The 19,261-nt window shown below is 53.3% G+C and overlaps 6 protein-coding genes across 6 annotated transcripts; 4 read left to right on the forward strand and 2 right to left on the reverse strand.

Moving 5' to 3' along the window:
* Positions 1-148: 148 nt before the first annotated feature.
* On the reverse strand, positions 149-1,544 carry PODANS_7_780 (uncharacterized protein; the record flags this gene model as incomplete). Its single annotated transcript, XM_001905441.1, has 3 exons — positions 149-423; positions 476-790; positions 860-1,544. 3 exons carry the CDS (start codon positions 1,542-1,544, stop codon positions 149-151), a joined length of 1,275 nt encoding a protein of 424 aa, XP_001905476.1.
* Positions 1,545-6,947: 5,403 nt separating this feature from the next.
* PODANS_7_770 (uncharacterized protein) lies at positions 6,948-8,477 on the reverse strand (the record flags this gene model as incomplete). Its single annotated transcript, XM_001905442.1, has 3 exons — positions 6,948-7,841; positions 7,895-8,244; positions 8,297-8,477. The coding sequence occupies 3 exons, from the start codon at positions 8,475-8,477 to the stop codon at positions 6,948-6,950; spliced, it is 1,425 nt and encodes a 474-aa protein (XP_001905477.1).
* A 975-nt stretch (positions 8,478-9,452) lies between these two features.
* PODANS_7_760 (uncharacterized protein) lies at positions 9,453-10,857 on the forward strand (the record flags this gene model as incomplete). The annotated part of the gene is made up of 2 exons (XM_001905443.1): positions 9,453-9,782; positions 9,838-10,857. The coding sequence occupies 2 exons, from the start codon at positions 9,453-9,455 to the stop codon at positions 10,855-10,857; spliced, it is 1,350 nt and encodes a 449-aa protein (XP_001905478.1).
* A 604-nt stretch (positions 10,858-11,461) lies between these two features.
* Positions 11,462-12,662, forward strand: PODANS_7_755 (uncharacterized protein; the record flags this gene model as incomplete). Its single annotated transcript, XM_001905444.1, has 2 exons — positions 11,462-12,184; positions 12,273-12,662. The coding sequence occupies 2 exons, from the start codon at positions 11,462-11,464 to the stop codon at positions 12,660-12,662; spliced, it is 1,113 nt and encodes a 370-aa protein (XP_001905479.1).
* A 966-nt stretch (positions 12,663-13,628) lies between these two features.
* PODANS_7_750 (uncharacterized protein) lies at positions 13,629-15,413 on the forward strand (the record flags this gene model as incomplete). Its single annotated transcript, XM_001905445.1, has 1 exon — positions 13,629-15,413. One exon carries the CDS (start codon positions 13,629-13,631, stop codon positions 15,411-15,413), a length of 1,785 nt encoding a protein of 594 aa, XP_001905480.1.
* A 2,183-nt stretch (positions 15,414-17,596) lies between these two features.
* PODANS_7_740 (uncharacterized protein) lies at positions 17,597-18,925 on the forward strand (the record flags this gene model as incomplete). Its single annotated transcript, XM_001905446.1, has 3 exons — positions 17,597-17,775; positions 17,835-18,269; positions 18,337-18,925. Coding segments are annotated over 3 exons (1,203 nt in total), but the record flags the coding sequence as incomplete, so codon positions are not given.
* Between the last annotated feature and the right edge of the window lie 336 nt (positions 18,926-19,261).

The following is a 19,261-nucleotide window of genomic DNA, read 5'->3' on the forward strand; positions in this document are numbered from 1 at the left end:
ATTTTTTTTTACAGGCTGGATTTCGGTGTTGTAGAAACTGCAACTGTGACACCCACCATTTTTTCCTTTTCTTTTCTTTTCTTTTCTTTTGTTTTACTTGTGCTATGCAATGTACGAGGTGACATCCAACTCAGCGGAGTGTGTTGTTCTAGACAATCAACTTCATGGTTCCCTCATCAAACCCCACGTTCATCGCCCTCTTGCTGAGAAGTGGACTCGCCGGCCCAATCTTTTCCCATTCGTGAGCATCCAGGCAGGCCTGTCTCGAAGCAAGTACGGCAGGTCTCGTTCTCGCCACCGCTTTGTCTTCGTAGCCGTCAAGTGCAACCCTCATGTCTGTCGGGGATCCATCGAGGTGGGGGATGACAGTGTCGACAAACTCTTTGACGTCAATGATGGCGTGGTTGGCGCCTTCTCCTCTGTCTGTTTATTGTCAGCTAGGGTGGATGAGATAGGGGTGGGAAGAGCAACATACACATGGCCATCGGGTGAAGAGCATCTCCCATCAGGACAACCTTGCCAGTCGTCCGAAGGTCCTTTGGGGGAGGCCAGTCGTACAAGTCCAGGCATTTCACCTCGGTCGTCTGCTCAGGGATTGTCATGGCGAGGGACCGGAACGGCTCGGCCCATGTTGACGCAAAAGCCTTGATCAACTTGATGCTGTCAAGATTCGTCTCTGGATATGTGATCGGGGCGGCAGAGTTGAAGAAATTGTCCCGAACAGGCCATGAGACGACAATCTGGCAGGTGTAGGTGTCCCTGCCTGTGCCGTTTCCAGGGGCATCGAGTGCTTTGGTGCCTGATGTTAGCTTTGTGTGACACCACTCTCAGGGTCAAAAAAAAAAAAGGGGGCACTCACTGCTAAAGTAAACAAACGTATCATTCTCCGACGCGGCTCCCTGGAGGAAATACGGATCGAGCTTTCTCAGCGGCTCGATCTCTTCAGGCGTGCACTCAACCTTGACACCCATCAACCGGACCGGAATCTTGAACTTTTCGCTGTCGGGGAACAGCACCTGTCTCAGCCGTGAACTCCCGCCATCACAAGCAACAACCAAACTTCCCTCCTCCGACACTGTCCCATCCTCAAAATGAACTCTCACCGAACCGTCCTGCTCATCCGTTTCGAACTTGCCGGTAGCGCCCTTTCCGAACTGGATATCCAACCCAGTGGCCAGTAACCGTCGAAACTTATCCCTGCTCACTCTGATACGCTGAGACTCATCCGCGTTTGGGGTGGAGGCCTTCAGCTCACCAGTGCTGAGGTCGTAAAAGGGAAACGTCGAAGGCCGCCCTTCTTCCACGGCGGACCGGTCGACATAGGCCTCTGGGAGACGGGAGACCAGATCGTCAGGAAGAAGAGACCGGACAGCGGGCAGTGACCAATGAAGGGTGAGGCCCCAGCCGAGACCGCGGGTGTCCAAGTCCGAGTCGCGCTCGTAGAGGCGGAAGGGGATGGACGACTTGCGGAGGTGCTGGGCCAGGAGGAGGCCGCTTATCCCCGAGCCCACGATCAGGATGGGTTTCTGGTTGGTGCTGCCCATGTTTGCTCTGGCTGGTGGCTTTCGATAACAATCTCGCCGTCCCTTGGAAGGAAACTAATAACTGCTCCTTCTGTTTGTGTTCCTCCTTGCCTTGATATCTCCCCACGAAATGATATGCCAATATTCCCAAGTGGTCAACCTGGCATTATCATAATTCCCGCGGATCCGGTATCCTAGCACGGACTGGCGCGTGTGTGTGCAGCGTGGTGATGGCCCAATATTCAACTGTGCTATCTGTGAAGGTGGTGGTCATTGGACCCTGGAGTGGTGCCATGGGTGTCAAGGGTTCTGGTGTTGTACTGGAATGGAATGCTTGGAAAGGGCGCAGGATTGATCCCCCCGCCGGGCCTTTCCGACCCATGGTTGCTCCTCCCCCACGATGCGACGCTGATGAGATTCAGTTGGACTGGCCGTGGGGACAAGGGGACTAAACACACCCCTGCCTTGCCCTGCGTGAATCCATGTCCAATTGTCTCTTTCGGACTCGCCCCGATGCGTGGAGCTAGCAGCCAACACGCGCATTTTGTTGATAAACGATACGAAAAATCGACAGGTTTTCTGCAATGAAAGTACAGAAGCTGCAGATAGAGACCCTCATCTCCAGTCAGGTCTGCAGTTGCAGTGACCAACATGAATCAGCTAGCGGCCTTTCGTGGTTGCACGGAACCGGACTGCTGGGATCGAGATCCGTCTTTTCTTGCTGTCGTTTGTTCTTGGTTGAGACCCTCTCTCTCTCTTTTTCTTTTTTTTTTTGCTTTTTCTTTTAGTTACCTCATGTTGGTGATGTGATAATTCTTGTGGGGGAAGAAGCTGGGCTGGAACATCAATGGTATGATGTGGAAATCCCATGGTATGATATCACACGATGTCGATGGCTTGTGGAAAAAAAGAAGAAGACGCACGAAGCGAAGTTCGTTGAGCTACTGACGCCTCTGCCGGCGCCTGGAGTGAGGTGGTGGCAGCCCTAGTTTAGATGCCGCTCTCCCGAGGAGCGTTTTTAGCTGGGCACGGCTAAAAATGCTTGACCAACCTCCGTTGTCGGTGATTTTCTCTGGTTTCCATGACTGCAACATCAGAAATTTCCATGCTACTACCTATTGTATATCTCATCAACCCGTTACATACTTCAAACTTGGTTGTCACTGTGGCCTTTAATAGTAGCTAATGCTTGACCGGGCTTTATCAGGAGAATCCTCCCCAACTCTCAACCACGGGCAACCCGGTGATTATTCTACTTTTCAGATACCGGTAGCCTCTGTCCGCTCGGACCCTTCCCTCCGAGGTGGCTACTAGAACGGCTAGAACACAGCTCTAGCGACCCCTGTGGCTGATCCCGCGACGTGCCCACTCAGCAAAGGAAACGTCAGCAAGCCACCCCCGGAAAGGTCCCCCGGTCGCTGCTCTACAGTCAAATATTGACCGAGGTGACACTGTGCTCGATGCCTGCAGACCTTGCTCCGTCAGGCCATTCCTGCTCAAGAAATTGTCAGGTTGCAGCTTCCTCTCGATTTGGCCGGGCCAGAAGCCCAAGAGGGTGTCCAGTTGTTCCTCTGCGATCACCAGGGTCTTTTCCAGAAGTTCTCGAGATCGGAGTGTGGCCAGGGCAGTCAGGTCTTTGGACATATTGAGCAAAATCCTGGCTTTCGTGGGCAACCTACGGAGTACATACCTCGGTGAATCCCCGTCCTTGCTTACCTCGGCCACCAAAATTCCCGGTTCCAGTCCCCTCCGTTCCACCTCCTCTCCCAACAGCTTCCGGTTGCGGCACCGCGAGCCGGTGTCCAGTGTATTGCTCCCGCGCAGGCCGCGGCAAACCAAGTGCATGAACCGGGACGGCATTCAAGAACTTCCCTCTGAAACAACCCTCCCCTGATGATAGGTACTTTGTGTATGCGCATAATTCGCCCACCGGGGTGCCCTGCCTTCCAATGCAGACAACGCACAAAGTGAGACGCCACAACAAGCCCATCGCCAATCTTTGGGCACAGCCATCAGAACGGTTTAGCTCCACGTCTGGACTATGTGCGAGCTGAATAGATAGGTAGACAAACTACGAATACGATGAGTAGAATTGGACTTGGGAAAGATGGGGAAGTTTGCGAGTGAGTGACCCCCACGCTCAATACCTTACTGATAGCAGCAGCGAAAGCCGGTATTTATTGGTGGTAATCTCGGCCATCATCTTTGGAGGATTGCAGACACCTGGATGTGTGGCTTGCGAGGAAATCGCTAGCTAGAATCACATTCTGATCGAGATGATGTTGACACCCAAGACACCTACCTCGAAATATGCAATGCTTCTCAACTGTCACACCGAGAAACAGAGCTTTCAGGCGGTCTGTCGAGTGTGTGCACTTTGTTATCATACAAAGGTGAAGACGTTCCTTTAAACTCAGAAGGCTGACCAGTACCAGAACAGCCCACGGCATGGTTGTGGCACATACACACACATCACTCTCTTGGATTTTTGCGTCCCTGACGCATATGTGAGGCGTGAATTATTAGTGTCGAACGGGGATGTCCCCTCGGTCTTGGTCCCTCTTTATCGGGACCTGTTTCCGAGAATGGGGGGTTGTTGTGCCGCAAGGTCTTTTGGTATGCATCGTTTCCATCGACTCTGTGCCCTTTGAACTACCGAAAGGGTGGTCGCAAGTTGTATCCAGCCTGAGCTCGACGGACCTGGTGGTTCCAACGGTCATCGAAAAATGCTCGACATAAGGGCATTGGTGTGAGGTATCCGAATATACATCTCCATTTCCCCTAATCAACACAATTTCATCCCAACTCCCTGAAAGCACGAAGAGCACATGTTCTTCACATAGGAACACCGGAACCGATTTATTGTGTGGTCTGATGCTAGGCTCTCAGTTGCAGCAGGCCCTCCCTTCAGAAATTTGCATCTTGCTCGCTCGACTTGCTCAACTGCCTAGTTTCGGAGATTGCCTCGTCAATCTTTGCCATGATCCAAGACTTGTTTGTATCCTGTGATAAATTGGCCGCAAGATCTTGTAGGTCCGATAGTATTGGGATGATCCGCTTCTCGGCGTGCTCTCTAAAGCTCTGTTCGATCTCAAAGTCTTCAATAACGGGCTGATAACCTGCAACATGAGAGGGTCAGTCTCCATCGAGGGAATCAGTGTGGGGACAGTACATACTCGGCGGCGGAATGTTGTAGTTTGGGTCTTCAGGAAAGAGAATATTCCACAGAGTCTGCCACGTCATTGTTTCTGATGCCATGTGCTCCTTGAGACTCCAGGCCTGCTCAAAGCCCACTCCATCTTCAAAACTAAACTGGCGCTCTGAAACTACCTGGCATATTTCTTCTGGCGGTAACTGTGCATGTGTCTCAAGCAATCCCCGACTGGTAAAAAAGACATGACATCTTGGACAGCGGTGCTCCTGAGAGTGCATCTGTAACACATGGTCGCTATTGTAGAGCTGTCAGCCTTTGGTGGGTAATGTGGCAATCATACCTAGCAACAATACTTACACAACTAGACTGATACTATTAAATCCGTCAATAGCACAGAATTGGTAATCTCTGATATTGAACCTATGAGGATTTCGCTTTCGAAAGGGGCATGCGTAGAACACGGTCGTTCCAACTCCGTGAAGCTGGTCACCCTCCCTGCCAGGTTCCGGCATGCCGACATGTACACGAGGGTTCACGAGTTTCGGACTATCTTTATGCCTTGAAGTAGTCATTCTCGGCTCGTGGTATGAAACAGAGTGTTCGGAATGAGGATTGGAGGCGGTAATATTTGAGACTGATGGCCCCGCCAGAGCAGTGGATGTTGCCTCGGGGTCATTATCGTTTCTTGGAGAAGTTGCCTGTGGGCTTGGTGCGGACGTTTGATAGCCTCTATCACTTGTTAGTCGTCCAAGAGTGTACAGGGGGCATGTTGAGGTTTTTCATACGGAGCAGCAGAAAGTTGTCCCCCTTTGTACTTGTTGATATTCCATTTGCTCTTCCCGAGACGATGGACATATTGTCGACGACTGTTCGGGTTAGCAAGTACGCTGAAGATTTGATGAATTATCTACCTCGCTTACCTAGCCTTGAAGTTGTACTCTCTTTCCATGTATTTCCTTGTGGCATCAATCGTCGATGCTCGGTATTTGGCGATTATCTGGTCTTTGAGTTCCTCCCACCGAGACTCGGGGATTCTATCTGCATGACCCCGTTCTTCCCTAAAAAAATCATTGGGTCGAGACATATATGATGGGCATGGAAGTCCAAAGCTACAGCAGTGGTGAAATAACAATCAAGAGCTCAACGTGATGGATGGTATTTTGCGGAATTTGGTGATCAGTGTGGCTCCATGCTTCACTCTTCCATTCGTCAAGAGGGCCCCGCTCCAAATGGAATTTGCCAAGAGGAATTGTCAGCAACACCAATTACATATCCGCGTCATGAGTCCCCTGCTGTGTGACCTGACGAAGGTCCGAAATCTTGCAGGACACCAATTAAATCTTCCGTGGATTCATCACATGACTGGCACTCTGTGGATTAAAAGCTCGACTGCCCCGCTCCCGTGGAATTTGGCTTGAATTTCCATTTCCCCTCTGATCAAATTCCACGAAATTCCAATTTCCATCCCGCATCCAAATGTCGAATCACGAGAGCACCAATGACGTCGAGGTTCAGGGAACACAGTTGTCAAGAATTCTTGTTACCAAGAAGGCAGTGGTAGCTGTTTATGGTCTTGTTCTCTCTATCGACCTGGTGTTGTCAGCGTTGCAAGAGCAACTGCCCAGTCCTCATGCTTATAAGCTGGGACGATCTGTGTAGGTCTTGACAACCATTGCCATGTCTTTGTCCTCACCTTGGAATTCCATGCACTATCCTAACAACACATTGGCCGGTAGCCTCATCGCTGTCTGGCTTATCAACACCATCATCTCGTTCCTGCTCGGCAAGGAATACCTCAAACAGTGAGATTTAATCCGTACATCCTACATGCAATGCGTGATGCTGACTTGGTCGTTCATAGAAACGCCGGCAACATCACAGTGACATTCATTGTGGTTGCTCTGTTTTTGAACACCGTTCTTTCAACAGTAATTGACGGTGTTAGTATTATAATGGCAGCTTTCCTTGCTGGGTATGTGTGCCCTGAGATGTTGAGAGGGCTCACTGAACGGGCTGCAATGATTGGAACATGAGCTACGGACAAGGTGTGAGAGCTTCACGTCAATTCCCTATGTTACACGCATGTATTTTTGACAACCATTTCTTCTTCTCTTGAGCTTCTCACATAACGAATAGCATGAATTATCATATTCTATATAAGAAGCTGTCTTTACGCCCCCCCAGCCTGCTTCTATTTTTGAGCCTGTCTGACTCTATTTAATCGTCTATTAACCTATCTCGTGCTTTTGATTCTCCATGCCTATTCATGTCTACACCCTCGCCAACGCTCCCTTGAATATCTCCACAAACCTCCACACATCCTCAAACCGGCAATACATCGGCACCGGAGCCACTCTAATCACATCCGGCTTCCTCGCATCGCAGACAACCCCCTCCTCCGCCAACACTTTACTCACACCCTCCAATATCCCCTCCCTCAGCATCAAACTCAACTGAGTCCCCCTCTCGAGCGGGTTCCCCGGCGTGATGATCCTAAAAGCCTGCTCCTCCCCCTTCCTCCCAACCCCCCCTCTGATCAGCCCCTCCAGCAAGCATTCCAGATACCCCGTCAGCACCACCGCCTTACCCCTCAACCTCTCCATATACCTCTCCCCCACCGACTCAAACACCCCCAACGCAGCACTCACACTCGCCAGGTCAATCGCACTCGGGTTGCTCAACTGCCAGCCGCTCGCCCCCTTGCTAGGCTTGAACTCCTTCTCCATCAGAAACCTAACGGACTTGTCCGCTCCATACCAACCCTCCAACCTGTCCAGGTTTTTGGAATGGTGTTTTTGGTGAAGGAACAAGCCGGCTGTCGACCCCGGTCCGGCGTTGATGTACTTGTAGGTGCACCACACCGCGAAATCGACGTTCCAGTCGTGGAGGTGGAGTGGGACATTGCCGGCCGCGTGGGCGAGGTCCCAGCCTACGCAGGGGATGCCGAGGGAGTGGGCGTGGGCGGTGATGGTTTTGATGTCGAGGAGCTGGCCGGTGTAGTACTGGATTCCGGGGAGGAGGACGAGAGCGGTGGAGGGGGCGTGCTCGGTTATGGTGGCGAGAATGGATTCGGTGGTGAGGTAGAGGTCGGGGGTGGGTTGGATTTCGATGAGGGAGGTGGAGGGGGAGAGGTTGTGGTGGCGGATTTGGGATTGGATGGCGTACTTTGTGGGGTTAGAAGTCCGGAAAAGGGAAGAATGGGAGGGAGGAGACATACCCAGTCTGAAGGGAAGGGTTTCCACTCGATGATGACTTTGTCTCTTTCTGCTGTTGGCTTGTAGAAGGAGGCCATCATGAGGTGGAGGTTGGCGGTGAGGGTGTTCATGTAGATGATCTCTTCTGGCACAGCAGCACCAACAAGGTCGACCGATTTCCTGGCACAAGACTCGGCCAGGTCTTGCCAGCTGGACAGAGGCGAGTTTTCGAGGGTTGAAAAGTGACCGTTGACACCGATGCTGGCCCATGTTTCTAGCTGTGACTCAAGGGCTCTTCTCACAGCTTTTGGCTGAGCGCCGAGGGAGTTTCCAACAAAGTAGATGCTCTTTTCATCTTCACTGTCGTTTTCCCCTACGAGGTTGTTAGAGTCTGCTGGTTCAAGCACAGAGGGCGCAACACATACCGGGACTGACCCCATTCAGAGCCTTCTTCTTCAACGAAGTCCTTGTGGGAATATTGAATTCTTTTCTGAGGTGGCCAAGCTTGTCTTGCTGATCAAGACTTTGAGCGTATTCAAGAGTTCCCGCTTCAGCTGGAAATGACGGCTTCTGGCCGCTCCGGAAGGCTGCTGTGAGAGAATCCATTGTGCCGCTGTTGACACAGAACTACAAGACTGAAACTGAAAGGGAAGATATTGTATCGACTTCCATGAGGCCATATCGCACTCCCCCTTTCTATCCCCTGTATCACTTTATACAAGTCCACAAACCGTTTTCGGAGGCCACGTGCCGTGTCACCATTTCCATGCTCCCGGGTCGGAGTGGGCCCCAGACGGGTTTCCGCGATCCGTCTTCCGCACCTTTCCGTCTTCCGCACTTCCGCAGCTCCACCATACAAACGGACGATGACGCCGATTAGGGGTCCCAAAGACAGCAATAACAGGGCTGAAAAATTACAGAGAAATCCAAGCTGACCGACTCCAGGACCAGTTTTGCAGAATCTTGGTTGGGGTAACCACATGCTGCAATCGGGCAAAGCCCATCACAAAACGTCATCTCAATGCATCAATCCGACCCTTGTTTGCACACCTGCACGGACTCATGTCTATTGAATATTGAACTGTGCCTTACTCCTTACCACCGACTCGACTCGACTGGATTCCCGGCCCGTGTTATATTCGTCAAACAAAAGAGCTGCCAAGACGACATCGGACGGCGGCTTACACCTCCTACCTGCACAGCATTCTGCACCTGTACGCACACCGGCCCTGCCATCTTGTTATCAAACAGAAAAAAACGCCGCTAATCTGTGCTCGGAAGGACGGACGGAGCTAGAGGCATCATACAGGTAAAACGTCACCATGATCTCGGATCATCTGGTTCGGCCCAGCTTCTGTTTGTCTGCCCAAGCCCAGTGCCAACTGCCAAAGCCGTTGTTGACCGCTGGCCCCCTTGCTGACCGATGGGGCATCTTATCGAGCCCCCGTTTCTATTTCTTCTTTACCGAGATGTTCCCCCTACTCCTGACCCTTTGCCACCCATCTCATCTTCCGCGCTCACCTGAATCTTGACTACCGCTTCTGGGTTTTGTCTCACTTCATCCAGTCTTCCGCTCTCACCATGTCACCCTGCGAGCCACTGCCTGCTACCAAGGCTAATCACAGTGATGTTTCTCGCGTCCTATCAGACGACTTTGGTGTCACATCCAATGCTTTCCTTCCAGAACAACAACCTCTCTCGAGGCTTCCAGATCAATACTATGCCCCCTGGGAAACCATTGTCTCTTCTCTTTCCTCCCACATTCAACAACAGACTCTCCGCCAGGAGGTAGACAGATTGCCAGTCCTATCAACAGACCGCCTCGCCTCAGAAGCCGAATGGAGACGAGCCTATGTTGTCTTGGGCTTCCTCACACATGCCTACGTCTGGGGAGGTGACGTTGCTTCCGAGGTCGGTATTTCACTTGAACCAGCACCACCTTACTTTGAACTGACACAACTCACAGATCCTCCCCCCACCCATAACTGTCCCTCTCCTCTCCGTTTCCAGACACCTCTCTCTTCCCCCAGTAGCCACCTATGCCGCGGTCAACCTCTGGAACTTTTCTTCGGTATCTCCAACATCCGACCTCGCTGACCTCGACTCCCTCACCGCACTCCACACCTTCACCGGCACTCAAGATGAGTCCTGGTTCTACATGGTCAGCGTCGCCATGGAGGCCCAAGGTGGTCCTATCATCCCCGTCATGCTCTCCGCCCTATCTGCCCTCCAACACCACGACCTTCCCGCCGCCACCGAGGCCATCAACGAAATCACCTCCTGCATCCACAAACTGGGGATATTGCTCGACAGGATGGACGAAAGGTGCGACCCAGAAGTGTTTTACCATCAGATCCGCCCTTTCCTAGCAGGCAGCAAGAACATGGCCGGGGCCGGGCTGGCAAACGGCGTGTTCTATGACGAGGGACAAGACGGCAAGGGAGAATGGAGACAGTACCGAGGAGGAAGCAACGGCCAAAGCTCGCTCATCCAGCTATTTGACCTCGTGCTGGGAGTTGAGCACGTCGCGCAGGGTAATGCGAGTCCGGACTCGTACTCGCGGGAGAAGAAGATGGAGAGTTTCCACAGGGAGGTCAGAGGGTACATGCCGGAGCCGCACAGGAGGCTTCTTGAGTTTGTGGAGGGGCGGTACCCAGGAGGATTGAGGAAAGGTGTGGAGGATTTGTTGGTGACACCAAGCACAGAGGGAAACGACGGTGAGAGAAGGGAGTTGAGGGAGGCGTTCACGACGGCGACCAAGGCGCTGGCCGAGTTTAGGAATAAGCACTTGCAGATTGTGACGCGATATATCGTGATCCCGTCGAGGAAGGAGAACAAGGCCAAGGGAAGTAACTTGGCGACGGCGTCATCGAGGCTGGCGGGGGATGATGATAAGAAGCTGACGGGGACAGGGGGGACTGCACTATTGCCGTTCCTGAAGCAATCACGGGATGAAACGTTTCGCGCGGGGGATTTTTCGCGATGAAAGCCATGTCATGTCAGGTCATGTCATGAAAAAAAGGAGGGAACTTTGCTGTAGGATAGCGGGGCTTGTGATATGCGGCGGGCGGCTGATGAATGTGTGTCTCGACAAATAGAAGATGATGTTCTTGAACAAGTTCAAATGCAGAACTTTGTCTCGGCAATAAACAACCCACATCCGCGGGGTCGGGTCTCCGGTTTTTGCGGCGGGCGGCCCCCAAAGTTCCCCCCAGTTCCTTACTGCGGTAGGGCGCCGTGCAAAGTTCCTTTGATTACCCGCTTTACTGCACATCATGTTGGAACTTTTGGGGTGTGTCTCGGCCAATCACAGCCCACAATGGCTTCGCATTCGCAAGCACCACTGCCAAATATCCCACTTGCTCTGATCATGTTGCAGTAGATCTGCTACGTAGCATTGCCATCTCACTACCGATGGATGATGGATGGCATAACCCTACTTTACCTACTTGATCAATACACATAGACATCTCCTCATTCTCATCCTTGCTGCCGTTGTCTTTTCCCTCCGCTAGCTACCTCTTCTCTTTTCTTCTTATTCCCTTTTTCTTTCTTTCTATTATATATACACTTTATACAACCACATCACCATGTCATCAACAACAACAACACCAGAAACCAAGACCGTCCTGGTGATAGGCGCAACAGGCAAGCAAGGTCGGGCTTTCATCCGCTCCTTGCTCTTCCCTTCGGCAGCGTCAACACCATCATCACCCACAACGACAACCTTCCCTAGATCCCAAGCTGAAAACTGGCGCATCCTCGCCCTCACTCGAGACGCCTCTGCCCCACCATCCCAGGCGCTCCTCGAAGAAGCCAAACAACACAATGCCAAGTCCAAAATCACGCTTGTAGAAGCCTGCCTCAACACACCTTCCACCCTCCGGACAGTGTTTGAATCGCACCCCAACATCTACTCCGTCTTCGTCGTGCTCGCCTACCCTGGACTTGGCACACCATCAACGGCCCAAAAGGAGAAAGCCCAGGGGATCCTGATTGCAGATCTGGCAGTGGAGTTCGGGGTCAACATTTTGGTGTACAGCAGCGCGATCCCCATCGGTCCAGATCCCAGCCATGGGATCGACGAGTCGAGGAAGCAGAAGAGAGAGGTGGAGTACTACATTGAGGACTTGGGGAAGAAGAACCCCGGGCTGAAATGGATCGTGATACGGCCGGGGTTCTTTTATGAGAACCTGGAGGGCATGTTTGGGGCGATTGGGGCGACGATGTATAGGGATGGGTTGAAGAAGGAGACGACGCTTCCGATGGTTGCGTCGGGGGATTTGGGGAGGGTGGTTGCTGGGTTACTACAGGTACGCGGTTTTGTTTGGTTGCTCTAGATGGCCCGCGTGTTTGAAATGGTTTGAGTAAACAAACAAGATGCTGACAACGCGTAAACAGAACCCAGAGCCATACTTCAACCAGTTTCTCTGCGTCACGTCTGGCCCGATGACGATGAGAGAGGTGCTTGAGGCTCATAGACGGGCGACGGGGAAGCCGATGCCTGCTGCCCCGGGGTTTGTGGGTTGGATCCTGCTCAAGATCAACAAGGGAGCGCAGGATCTGGTCAAGGAGGCTGAAATCAACCATGCCAACAGGATGAGCGGGAAGTTGCCGACTTTTGAAGAGGAGGTTGAGCGGGCCAAGAGTGTTTGTGAGCTGCAGACATATGAGCAGTGGAAGAGGGCTCTGGCGAGCGGTGAGGGTGGGGGAGACGAGATGTCGAGGAGGGTGAGCACGAGCAGCTGGAACAACTTGTCGTTGATGAAGCTGTTGACAGGGCGGTCGTAGATCCTGACACAGGATTCCCGAGAGGTTTCCTTCGAATTCACGGTGACAAGCTGGCGCTGGGGGTGGTTCTTTGATTATCAACAAACCGGACGAGTGGGTTTGATTGTGGACGACCACATGCATTTCATATGTGTATATAGAAGCCAGTAGATATCTAGGTAAATGGGCAAACAAGGTCTTCTTTTTGATTGCTTCAACGTGCGTCTCTTGATGACTCTACTCTCGCTATATAACTCTGCCTGTTGACCCTTCTGCCGTTCCTGGGGCGTTGCTTTCGTCCTTCTCACCACTGCTCGTAGGCCAAGTTGTCCCAGTGTTATTGTGGTGTCACTGACGAAGGGGTCTCCCTGTCGTTGCAGGGACCACAGCGGCCCAGCCCGCACAGACCCACATTCACCCGTCGCGTCGTGAAAGGTGGGGTTTTTGTGTTAGAGGACTTACAGCGTACCGACCTGCTGGGAGAGCAGTTGGAGCACTGTTGACGATTTCACCTTCTGGTGGTCTGTGCTCTCCCACTCAAGTATATATGCCTGCCCATTTTCCCAGCTTCATGCTGCTCTGCTTCCTTTCCCTCTCCATCCACCGAGAAGATTCCTTTGCATACACATGCAAAGCACCACGACCATCTTCTCGTAGTAACACCGCTCGTTAGCGTCAGCTACACTCGACCTGTCACCTTTTTACAAGCAAAGAGTCGTACATTTACAAGGTAAGTAGATTCCCTGCCCTCACCATTTCCCACCACAACGCGACCGACACTGCCCGCCCTTCTTCATCGCCTCGGGCCCGACATGATCCCTCTCTCCATCATCCATCCTCCTCCTCTTCTCTTCTTCCTCACCTCCTACACCTCTCCCCACCGACATCTCGAGATCGCAAGGTTGAGGTTCAAAAGTCGCACCGGTGCCAAGGCGCGAGTCAACGTCTGGCGCAGCCCTGCCCCACCAACCCCGCCAACATCTTCACATGCAAAGTCGCGTCACCCTGGATCATTGTTTTGGTGGTTGTCAAGCCAAGTCTGAAACTTCTCACGATTTCTCGCGATCCCCACCATCATCATCAACACTATCATCACAATATTCGATATCATTCTATACAGATCTACTGAACAACAATCATGTACAGATGCCGCTACAACAAAACACGTTTGTTGTGGTGCCCAACCCTGTCACTTTCCAACAAGCGCTCGCTGTGGACGGTCCGGAGTCCAAACCTCCAATGACCACCAAGCAAGCTCAGAAGGCCTATCGGGAAGCCAATAGGCTGCCCAAAATGACGAAAGCCGAAAGGCTACGTCGGGAACGGGCCGAGCGAGAGCGCGAGCGGAAGGAGGAGGAGAAACTGAAGGCCTCGAAGAGAGCCAAAGTTCTCCGTGACAGGAAGAAGGAGAGGGACTTGGAGCTGGTGGAAGAGAGGAGGCGGCAGGGTTTACCTCTCGTTCGCGTGAGGCCGAGCCAGGCCACCCTCTCGACCTTTTTCAAGGGCAACGGGGTTTCGCGAAAGCGAGACTCTGACGCCTACCAAGCTGATCGGCCGGCGATGATGGAGGTAGAAAACAAGGAGAATCTGACTCCTGTTGGAAGCCCTTCCGAGTCGGCCTCGATCAAGAGACAGCGTTTGGGGGAGACTCAAAGCCAGCAAGATTTCTTGCAGCGCGACGAGCCTGCAGCAGCTTTCCTGCACCCATCCAACTCTCCGGAGGAGCTTCTTGAGGCTCTTATCGATGACTTTCCGACTGCCTCCCAGGCGGCTCGGGAGTTGGAAGAGCCGCTGGTGGAGACCACGGAGCCGTCACCGGTTCGCAGAGGTCCACCGGCATTCATGAAGTCCTCTCCTTTGCACCGATCGGTGTTGAAGCAGGCCCTTGCGAGCAGCCAGAGAAATCTGGCACCGCCGCTAGACGCCCTGCCAGACCCGGTCGTCGATGACGACACCGGGTATGTTCGTCCTATCACTTCCCAAGATTTGGTGTTCTCGAGTCAGGAGGTTTGGGATCCTGAATTCGAGGACGATGAGCCGATTTTGGTGCAAGATGGACAGAAACAACCGGACGTCGTCAGCGACCCTATCAATGACAGTTCCCCGCGTGTGCCCACGGGGAGGGTTTCATTGCCCAACCGGGCGATGGCTGATCAGATCAGTTCGGAACCGATTGGGGAGCCGTCCGCGCGAGTTGAAAGACAGACAGGAGATACGCTGGACGGTTTTACGTACAGTCAGTTCTTCACGTCGTCCTTCAACTCTGCGGACGAGGAGGTTGGGCAGCCCCAGCCTCTCAACCCGCCACCTTGCGAGCCAGAACCTCCCAAGCGGTCTCGGTCACCCCAACGGCTCTTTGGATCCAGCGGGAACGGGATCGCTATCCTTACGGCTAGGGCTGCAGAGCTCCAAGCCGAGGAGGAAGCAGAGGAAGAACGGCGAAAGCAGGCGGCGCTGGAGCGCGAGCGGCAGCGGCGTCTTCAGAACTTCATGGAGCGTTCGAGGGAGGAGGAGCGGCTGTTTGCTCAGCAGGCGGCTGCTACCACCGAACTCTTCACGTCACAGCACGGCGGGACGCGAAATGGGGATAGCATGGCACCGCTGAGCCAAGAGTCGGACTACGGGGCTGACTGGACGCTCGATAACATCGAGCTGATGGACAGCTTGGTGGTTCCGGTGGAGGCTGGGTCGCAAGACTCCGATGAATATGGACCGGCTTGGACGCTCGATAACGTCGAGTTGTTGGAGGCCCAGGTCCGCGGTAACGCTTAGGCGACGACTCTAGTGTTTTGTACGAATTTCTTTTTTGGATATTTGGACGATTCATGATGATGGGCGTTGTCTACGGCGCAGCGTTATTGGTTCTTCATTGGATTGTCTTCGACTCTTGGGCTATGTAATTCTTTTGGATAATATCCTGGACAACGGCATGCTTTTTTGGGGGGTTGTTTTGTACGATATTAGGTGTTGTTTGGGGGTGTTTTGTACGATATTAGGTGTTGTTTGGGGGTGCTTGTACGATATCAGGTGTTGTTTGGGGGTGTGTAAGATAGGTGGGAGGGCGGCGAAGACGGACTCTGGACCTCCACGTGGTGCCGCCTGGGAACCTGGTCTTCGTTCGCGATTGGCCCGAGCAAGCACAGAGAAACGCAAAAACTCTAGATAGGTTGGAAGATGGAAGATGGAAGATGGGGGGAAGGAAATGGGTGACGGATCATCTGTCATGGTGAGGGTTAGGGTTCTACCCGGCCATATCAACACAAGACAGCGCAGTGGCAAGGTCTCTTGGGAACACGAGAATGGCGCCGTGAACAACACGTATGTACGTATGGATGGCAATAGGAATCTACTAAACTTGATATCTCTTAGGGATTGCCTCACACTCTGCCGCGATGTGTCACGATGTCACTCGCTGTGGGGACTTCCGTGAAGGCCGGGTTTATGGTCGCCCTGTGTGCCCAAGAGCTTGCAACGATTGGGCAGGAATTTGAGATGCAGGCCGACGCAGGTGCGGCAAAGCTTGCCCGCGTGCCCGTGTTCCCCCTGTCGCCATGTTGGAGTCCCTCCCTCCCGAGGTGAGGCCTGAGATTTCAGCACATCCAGGTTCCATAAGCCAGCGCCCAGAGGATAATGCAGTCATCAGCCCCCCCGACGAGAGGAGGCCACCAAACGTGCAGTCTCCCACATGCATGATGTCGCCCTGGATTTCTTCCTCAGCTTCTGCCGTTTGCTCCATCTGCCCTGCATCTCTCTCCAACCTGCGCCCCGCCCTTCTTTTTGCTGATGCTCTTCTGCACTGACCTGAACACACACCCCTGTCGCTTCCACCTACCTAGACTGTCGGGCTGAGTGTCCCGAGGCGGCACAGCTTTTGCTTGTGTCTCATCTCATCTTCAACGACACCTCGTCCCCTTCACCGCACGTCGCGTCGCCTCAACATCCAGCAAAAACAGCACAGGAACATGACGAGGCACCACCGTCACTACCGTGAAGGCGGCCGAGATCAAGAGCCCTACGAATACGGCTGGGATCCCATCTCCATCCCTGGCGCCGCTCTCCCCCCAGTCCCAGTTGACATCCCCATCCCCGCCCCCGCCCCCTCACCACCAGGTTCCCTCGTCTCATTCACCCCACCTCATCGTGACCACGCCGATCACTCCGACAGCGGGAGCAGGAGCAGGAGCAGGAGCAGGAGCAAGAGCAAGAGCAGCAGGAGGAGAGGATTCTCGCCAACACCTTCCACCACCCCTCCCAATCCGCGCCCAGTATCGCGCCGATCCGTGACTGGCAGGTCCATGATTGGAATGCCGACTGCAGCTACCGTCATCGGCTCTGGATACCGGGAAAAGGGCTGGGATTATGATGAAGTAGACACCCCAAGGACACCCCGTCAGCGACACAGGGATTTTGAAAAAGGTGGTTATTTTGAAGACAGGGGCACGGCAAATCTGAAGTCGAGGTGGGACAGGACATCACAACTGCACTCTGCCGTCTTGATACCACCGCCGTCGTCGGGATATCGCCATGCCAGGTCCAGATCTCTTTCCATATCACGAACCTCACCATCAAGCAGCGTCAGTTCCTCCCCTGAGTTCTTTGGGATAGGGGGTTTTCCTCCCATCAGGACAAGTGAGCATCGCCATCGCAAGGACAACAAACACCACAACCACCATGCCCCGTCAAAAAAGCACCACCCTCGCTCGTCACAACCACAACCTTGGTATCAGCATGATGTCGCCAGTCATTCCTCTCCCCGCGTTGCCCTTGCAGAAGCAGGTTGGCCTCTGACAACTTCGCGGCCTGTGTCACGGTCACCGCCGACTCACGAGCCGTACGTGCAAGAGTATTCTCGGTATGGACATCATGGCAGCGCTGGGCAGAACGGGAGTCGAGAGTATCGCCCCCAACATTTCGGCGGATACGTTTCCGTTGATAATCTCCATCATTTCCCTGAAAAAAACGACCTCCGGATGGGCCTTCAACGGATGGGTCTCGCGAGCACATCCGCCTTGACCGAACCCAACACAAACCGCACCAGACGTAAAGTGACGGGGACTGCAAGGAAAAGAAGCGAATCTTCCAGTCGCGTGGCGGAGACCGATGACGGTGTCCGTGAACGACTCCCACCCACCGGGTAAGTTATTCCCTGTTGGTTTTTGTTCATAATCCGGTCACTAACAATCATGCTCCAAGACAACAATACAAAGAGGTCCACTGCCTTATTCTCACCTGGTCCTTTCATGACCTCCGAGCAGAGGATTACATGGCCCCGCCAGCAGCTGATTACATCTCCCTCGAAGACGAGAGCGAGCGCTTGATCAAAACCCTCAAGAACTACGGCTGGCAAGTCTCCGAGCACCATATCGACATGAACCGGCCCGTCGAAAGCACCACCGCCAGACTCAACAAGTTCTGTCAGCTGGCCTCGGACGATGTCTTGTTGGTGGTGTACTACCACGGCCATGGTTCCCTTGATGAGGACAATGAACTCGTCTTTAGCAGCCACGACCACCCGGAAAACTCCGAGTGGGCCAAGAAAGCAGCTGCTGACTTGTACTCTGAGCTGCTATCTCGCCAGAACGGAGGACACGGGCAGAACAAGGCGGCATTTGAAGCCTTGATGAAGAAGTAGTACGTTCCCTTGATTCACCTGCTGTTGCTTGTCAGTGTCGCTAACAATCACACCTTTTCACAGCGAGCGCTACCGCCCTATATCGCACCTCCCCTGGTCCACCCTCCGCCAACCCCTCCTCACCTGCCCCTCGGACGTCCTCTTCATCCTAGACTGCTGCGCCGCCGGCGGAGCCAACCTCCCTTCCTCTTCCATCCCCCAGTCCAACACCTACACCAAACACCTCTTTGCCGCCTGCGGCTTCGAGTCCTCGACGTCCGACGACATGACCGCAACCTTGTGCAACATCCTGGATGACAACGCTGCGCAGGGCGCCAACAAGACTGTTCTGACGACAAAGAGACTGCATCAATTGATAGAGGAAAGCCTCCAAAAGAAGAACAACGGGGTGGGGACCAGCCAGCCGATTTTCAAACAGCTGCTGCCGTTGGATCCGGAAAGGAAGATACACTTGCCTAATCTGGGAAACCACCCGAAGGGGAGAGGGAGACGGAGCAGGAGGGGGAGTCAGAGCCATGCGAATATGAAGATGGTGACGGTGAATAGGAGGGGGAGCGAGGAGAGTATGAATGGGATGATGGTTCATGGGGTTCATCTTGGGATGGGGATGGTGAGGAGGGAGGGGAGCGTGAGGGGGTATGTTCTTGCTTGAAGAAACACGGGCTTCAAAGATTCAGCGTGGATGGAGTAAGGGCAAGATTGTGTTTGAAAACTTTGTATTTGTGCGACCTTTGGGATTTTGGGTAGCAGGAAATCTTCTGGCGCGTTTATCAGCATTATTCGGTTGCATGGGAAGGGAAGGGGCATGTTCAGCTTTTGTTTTTTGTCTTTTGCGGAAGTGCAATCCAGCGCCGGCGCCAGGCATCGCGCGGGAAAGGACGGGTTCTGTATAGGTAGCTTTCCTTGTCTGTTAGTATAAGCCAATGTGATAGTAGCATAGCATATCTTTTTTTCTTTTCTTAAAGGCAACCAGACATGATCGACTCTT

The sequence above is a fragment of the Podospora anserina genome, chromosome 7 (assembly GCF_000226545.1).
Source record: "Podospora anserina S mat+ genomic DNA chromosome 7, supercontig 3".
Lineage (NCBI taxonomy): Eukaryota > Fungi > Ascomycota > Sordariomycetes > Sordariales > Podosporaceae > Podospora > Podospora anserina.